Below are 6682 nucleotides of genomic sequence, written 5' to 3' on the forward strand. Positions count from 1 at the left end.
TCGTCGTCGTGCACGAGATGAGGTTTGGATAGAGAATGATATGCAGCTACCATGTATTTTTGTCCATACAAAGTTTCATGTTAAGTAAATAAAATTACTGTGGCAAAAATTGTGGGGACAATTACCGCGACGTGACAATAAGGGTACCAAAGTTAGATAGCTTCAACGAAATTTCATGCAGCCTAGGTTGCAAGAGGTTGCAAGAGGCGCCTCCTAACGCACTCGGAAGTGGATCTGCCAGTCTCGCGCAGCCACAGGCTGCAGACCGATCAGTTCGAGGTCGGACAGCATGATGGCGCCGGGCCCCAGTCTCCAACGAGTGTCAGTTCTCAGACATTTCGCCAGTGATTCCTGTAGATTGCGTTAACAGGAGCGCAGACGATCCAGATAGAGAGGAACATACGTCTAAGAAAGTCTGCGTGCAGGAGCTGACACGCATAGCTAGCTCTGCCCGAGTGGTGGTAGAGTGAAGAAGGATGGGGACCGACCAAGGCTCGTAATCAGGCCACTAGATGCATTGTGTCCTCGTAAGCATTGCAGCCCACAAATCTCAAACTTGGATGAGCACATACCATAATCCTCAAGATCATGTTTCTCTGGCACTCAATGATGTCGTTCAAGTCTTGCAACTCCGCGAATCGTTCATTGAGCGCGTCGAGACAGTTGATTCCACAACCGCGTGGACCAAAGACATTAAACATGATAGGTGACGCGTCCGCGCTGGCCAGCTGCTGAGCCTGCGGGGGTCGATATATAATCTGGGGGACAAGGCGCTCCGCATCAGGGTGGACGCTCGCCAGATTGCGGACGGTTGGCGGCACCAAGCTTTGCATGACCGCCAGACTAGTGCGCGAATGCTCAACTAGACTCGGTAGCGGGATGTTCAGCAAATTGGACTTCGCGACAGGCGTGCATCTGGTGGACTGCACACCGCGGCTCCGCTGCAGTGTTTGACGCGGGTTAAGTCCGTCATCGTCGCTCTCGTTGCCACCGACTGATTGGCCACGAGACTCATCTGCGCGCAAACGAGATGCTGGACTCAATCTCCTACTGCGGAAGCCTTTTGTCCTTGAGCGGGGCCTCAACGAGGAAGGATGAATCATGCGCCGAAGGCGACGGTAGAGGTCCGGGAATTTGGGCCTGTCTCTCGGCTGCTCATGCCAGCAGAGGTTCATTAAAGACCACAAAGGTTCTGGGAGGGGGTGCGTAGTTGTGTACTGGGAGGGGCGCTTGCCCTCGATGATGGCTAATGTTGCTCTGACGGCTGAGTAATCATGGAATGGGACGTTGCCGTCGAAAATCTAACTCAGAGACATGCGATCAGCTGAAGCTCCACTCACGACAGAACTCTGCTCACCGTCCACGTGCACATCGCAAACGAGTAAATGTCACTTTCGGGAGTGTGTCGCATGTGCTGCAAGCCGTACTTCTCTGGATGCAAGATCTCTGGCGCCATAAATCGAACCGCAGACGCAGAATTGATACTGGCAGAAGACGCATCGGAGAAATCTGACAGTCCGAAGTCTGCAAGGCGGACGTGGCGGTCGGCGTCGATAAGGATGTTTCTCTAGAACAAGATTTAAGATGACATCGCACATGTAGAAGATGCAGACGAACCACATGCAGGTCTCCATGGACCACATTCTTGTCATGTAGGTATTCTAACGCCCGGGCGATATCTATCACCTAAACCATGGTCAAAAGCCATACGTATTTGATAAATATCGAAACACGCACGAATTGCTTGACTTCGCCGAGAACAAAAGAGTTGGCTTCGATGAATTCCATAATATTTCCGTGTGGCATCCACTCCGTTACCAGCCTAGGGAGCCCTCCGTATACTTCGCGATCGACGCCTATCAGCCCGCATATGTTTTGATGGTCAAGGCTATGCAACAGCGAGATCTCGCGACAAAATGTCTGCATCGATATATTAATAACAGCTCGCAAAGAATGTTCATCTCGGACACTACCTTACGACTCTTGGACAGCTCATCAGGTGTCTGCCGACTGAAAACCCGCATTGTTTTCAGCGCTACGCGGCGCTCGCGATATCGGCCCATACGGATGTTAGCGTATGCCCCGGTAGCAACGTGTTCTGAGTCCATTAGGGTGACGCCAGTGAGATACAAGCCCTCCGGGAGCCGGAAGGAAGCCATGGATAGCCTAACGCTTGCTCGCTGAAGCTGATCTTTGAAAGCTTGCACGCCTGGATCCAATGCAGGGGTTAGCAGCTGAGAGAACCCGAGATCCGAGAACCCGAGATCCTGGCCAGGACCACTGGGATACAAAATCTATCACACTGGGAGTGAGTTCGACGGCAGAGAAGTGTGTAAGAATAATAATTACCGAATTAACGAGGGTCAGGAAGGAAGTTGCACTGTCCTCACGCAATCCCATGATCTCTTCTTCCTCGGCGTACACGGCCTGTTGGAGCATCCTAAGGACGGAGCGATCGTCGCTCTCGAGGGCCATCCAGAGGGGCCCCTGACGACATGGTAGCTTAGATGAAAGCTGAGTGGCAGTGTTAATACGATACAACCAATGCATTGCGTGTAGAAACGTACTTCAACCAGTCTTGAACGGTGTGGTATCGCTTTGGCCAGCAAAGCGGCACAACTTGAAGTCGATTGACACAGATGCTCTAGCTCTAGAAGCGACTCGTAGCTGTACGGAGTCAATATGAGGTAATTGACCGGTTCAAGCCACGACGTACGCAGAACGGAAAGCGTTCATGTCCTCTTTCGTCTTTAATAAATCATAGATATCGTTGGCGATAAGGGCTGAGGTTTGCTGCATGATCGCTGTAAATTCTGCCATCTAAATAAATATCAGAGTAAAACACATACCTGATAGATATTCCACACCCCAAGACTCCTCACGGGTTCGTCGGGCCATTTACTCGATGCCTAAAACACGGAAATGCGTGAGCACCTGATGCCAGCAGTGGTGGACTTATCACGTACTTCGATATTTTGGCAATGTATAGGTTCTCCCGTGTGCTCCATCTCGTCATGCAGTGCTGCCATTCCTTGACTCATGAACCGGTCATGGTATCGTCTACACTGGAAGCTTATGGAGGTCTCTAGATCTTGTTGCCCCGCGCCAACGTAGTGCACGGAGCGTCGATCTGCTGGGCTGATCGATCTGCGCTGCCGCTTCATCTCGAGGGATGGTTCATGAATGCGTGTATTGATTGTTGCTATTGGTGTTCTCGTGTCGTTGTCTGGGCCATCTTCCGGGTCATCGACGTTCGCCATGAGATTAGCGGTAGATATGGACAATTCTGCCTGATACGATGTGCCGTCGTTTTCTACTTGATGCATCATAGTCTCATCTTCGGCCGATGCATCCTCACATCGAACATCTGAGTTTTCAGAAGCAATATTATAGCCGTCCGCATTGGGACTATGCGTAAATGAGGCAACTGAATCATATTGAGCTTCTGCTACCGGCCAGAGCTGGTTCACTGACCTTTAATACTCCCATAAGAGGTTACATGGAACGGAGAGTCCCAGTCACAGTCGTGCAAGACGGCTAGCTCAGCGGTGGAGTTCTGCGTGTCAAGTGTCAGAGCTTTCGTGCAACATACTTAGGTGTACCTCACGCACCTCAAACACATGTTGAGCAAGCGATTCCAGCGGATCCTTGAACTGCGCACGATAGTGTAAGTGACGCATGTAATGATTATATTACGCTTCAAGCACTCACTGGAAGGGCGATCGTCGATTGAACTGTCGCGTCCTCTTCCTCTGTACTCGCAAGAATGAGATACGCCGATGCACAAAGGAATTTTCTGCACCATCATTCTCCAATGTCATCCATGCCGTTACGCCTTCGTTCTCTTGATCCGAGTCTCTGGAAGCACTGGGATCCTCAGGCTCAGCGGCAGCCTGGAGTTTGACGGGGGCCATAGGCAGCGACCGTTTAAACACGCGTAAGCCTCTCACGAAGATGCATTGGTCGAAGGCAGGTACTTCCCCAGCATCGGATGAGTACTCCTCGGCACGCTGGGGACCGCAGTGCTTATGCACATGAGGAGAGTGGCACTTCCAGTTACCCCACGAAGCCGACGCAGAGGCGCCATGAGACGCGGATATCTCGAACTCGATGCTAAGATTCCTGTTGTTCTGAGCGAAGGCGATCATTGAGAAGTCTGCCGTCATGTCGCAGCCGGTTACCAGGAGCAGCTGGTCGATGCTCTCGACCGGGTGTCCATTCTGCTGGGCGAATTTGAACCACGACCGGTAGTGCTTGAGAATATACGTCTCGAATTGCCTGCGGCGTTGCGCGTCATAGCGCTTGGTCTTGTGTTTCGTCAGCAGAAGCGCTCCTTCCGACGTTGAAGCTTCGCACGAAAACGAAGCCTTCCCTTTCGCAAGATCCGCATTTCTAAAAAGGTTATCAGTCGCTCCGCTGCGGGCGGAAAGACCGCTGGACTCACCCAGCGATCTCTCCTCGGAATGATGATGATTCGCTGTATGTTCGCGATAAAGGTCCCGGCTCTCGCGAGACTGTATCGATGATCGGCCCTATTTCCAGAGGAACATGACCTTCAGGAATCTCGGTGCCGTAGGTCTTGGTCTTGCCATCAACTTGAACTGGGTCTCCCGCATTGAACAGGAGTTGAAATCCTCCAAGATAAATGTAGCCGACGTCCCCGATACGCACGGAAGAGAAGTGAGGAGCGGGATCCCTACGCCTCGACGTTTAGAGGGGTACGCAACCCGGGGGAAGGGAATTATCGCCGTACCATATTGGGATACCAAGCTTCAGCGGTGCCATGCAGCTACGTGACATTTACTGATAGCACAACAGCAAGCATGGTAGTAAAGTACTCACTCGGCGTAGATCTGGTAGTCGGACTTGTCTAGGATGTCCGTGGGCATTGTGAATGTGAAACGATGAAGATGAGGGAGGGGAAATTTGGATGGTTGTTGTTGTTCCAGGAGTGCCTTTTATTGCTGGAGGCATGTCAAGCAAGGACAATGGGAGTTCCTGTGTCGTAAATGAAATATGGCGGTGCAAAACCGACGAGACGAAAAATACCGTAGCCGAACACGAGACAACGTGTCTTTGCGCTTGCCAGTGCATCATAGCGCAAAAACGAGCACCGATCAACCACGGAGTGTCCCGCAGTTCATATGGAAGACACGTTGCACGTTAGAAGCTCCCGCGGCAGTCCTGGATGTCACGCACTAGTACCCACTGACCTGTGTAAGCGTTCCAGAAAGTAAAAGACCTGTTACTTGGCGAACAATGTACAAGACATCCGGCTGCACATGCTACGTACGCTCTCATCTCACTGAAGCCCGGCAGCGACAAGTTCCAAAACTTCCCTCACGATCTAACCCTCGCTCTCCATATCCATCGCGATAGTCAGCCACATCTGCCCATGATGAGGGCCCATAGCTACGCACCACTTGGTGGCCTCCTCCTCGTGCTGGGAAACATCATGCACAGACACGTGTCATGACCCGAGCGTACCTGCTTGAACCACCATGCCCACACGTGGCCGGGCTGATTTGTACCGCCTGCTCAAGCCACTGCCTCGCTTTCTCGAGCCGCGTGGCAACAGTGCAGATGATGAGCGAGTCGCCCGCTACTCCGCGCGCCTCCTGGCATCAAGCCCGTTCTGGCGCTTAGATTAGATTCCTCGCGACCACCATTACAGCCATCAATTGCCAATAAATATCGTGCATAATACTTCTTATGCCGTTAGTGATACTTATTATACTGCGTTCATGTGTCTCTCCTGTCCAATTTACTGCACGAGGTAATGTATCATCTACAAGGGTGTCGTCTCTAGCAGGATGCAGATGATCACTCAGGTTTGTCCTCGCCTCTACAAGCACGTCCAGCGGCAAATTCGTCAACCTGTCGGTAACTCCACATCAGGTCTTTAGAACTTCATTTCCTACCAAGCTCCTCGTAACTCTTCGTCCCCGGGAACCACACGCAAGCCGCAGACGCCATATGTCATAGCAATTTAGAGCAGGTCGCCGAACAGCCTTTCCCGAAGCGCTGCACAATACACAAGAGGCGACGGCTCATTGGGACTGCAACGAGAGCCCTGAAGCTTGAAACCGGCAGACACTATTGAAGGTAGAGTATTCATGCACTGTGGTAAGATATGACTATACTGAAACGTTAGCGCGGGCTCACGAACATTTTTTCGTCACTGAAGGCGGTAGCTACTGTGATCGGGCGGCCGCCTGTCACGCAACGGACTTCTCTAACATAGCAGTGTCCGTCGTGATATCCGTACAGTCAACTCCACATAAGTCCTTACTGAACTTGTTCCGTGTCGCCATTTCATGATATGGCGCGGCCCTTCCGCCGTCGAAACACGTTATTATCGGCCCTCACTGAGCAAGAGGATCGTATCCCTGAATCTCAAATTCCTCGCTCCAGTTCCCTGAGTCACCGAACACTGTCGTAGGTACAACATCAGCTTCTTGCCACACAATATCTTCGAACACTTACGCGTAATGCTGTAGTCGCTCTGAGTGTACACCTCCGGAATGGTGATCTGGGTCTGGCCCGAGCTGAGGTCGAAGCCCATGGCCAGGATAACTGTGGCATGTCAGCCAGAGGCATACTGCTACTTAGAATCAGCTAGTACGCACCCGGAGTTCCAGTTTCGCCAAAGTTCAAGGTGATATGACCAATCGGGTTAGTG

At 51.8% G+C, this 6682-nt stretch overlaps 1 protein-coding gene across 1 annotated transcript; it reads right to left on the minus strand.

The window, feature by feature from the left end:
- Positions 1-118: 118 nt before the first annotated feature.
- PHACADRAFT_255288 (uncharacterized protein) lies at positions 119-4652 on the minus strand. Its single transcript, XM_007395288.1, has 17 exons — positions 4445-4652; positions 3803-4392; positions 3712-3752; positions 3612-3653; positions 3475-3556; positions 2967-3427; positions 2850-2909; positions 2717-2793; positions 2568-2667; positions 2350-2514; positions 1974-2294; positions 1738-1920; positions 1618-1686; positions 1358-1567; positions 573-1301; positions 404-508; positions 119-351 (listed from the first exon to the last, which is right to left on the minus strand). Exons 10-17 carry the CDS (start codon positions 2473-2475, stop codon positions 214-216), a joined length of 1881 nt encoding a protein of 626 aa, XP_007395350.1. The 5' UTR covers positions 2476-2514; positions 2568-2667; positions 2717-2793; positions 2850-2909; positions 2967-3427; positions 3475-3556; positions 3612-3653; positions 3712-3752; positions 3803-4392; positions 4445-4652; the 3' UTR covers positions 119-213.
- Between the last annotated feature and the right edge of the window lie 2030 nt (positions 4653-6682).

The sequence above is a fragment of the Phanerochaete carnosa genome, assembly GCF_000300595.1.
Source record: "Phanerochaete carnosa HHB-10118-sp unplaced genomic scaffold PHACAscaffold_5, whole genome shotgun sequence".
Classification (NCBI taxonomy): domain Eukaryota; kingdom Fungi; phylum Basidiomycota; class Agaricomycetes; order Polyporales; family Phanerochaetaceae; genus Phanerochaete; species Phanerochaete carnosa.

What these genes read in the sequence shown, in the direction of transcription:
- PHACADRAFT_255288 (XM_007395288.1), bottom strand. Translation starts at nt 2,475, where the DNA reads ATGGCCCTCGAGAGCGACGATCGCTCCGTCCTTAGGATGCTCCAACAG. An exon ending in ACATGATCTTGAGGATTATG is followed by an intron (nt 509 to 572) that starts GTATGTGCTCAT and finishes CAATGCATCTAG; the next exon opens with TGGCCTGATTACGAGCCTTG. An exon ending in GCACGCAGACTTTCTTAGAC is followed by an intron (nt 352 to 403) that starts GTATGTTCCTCT and finishes CGCAATCTACAG; the next exon opens with GAATCACTGGCGAAATGTCT.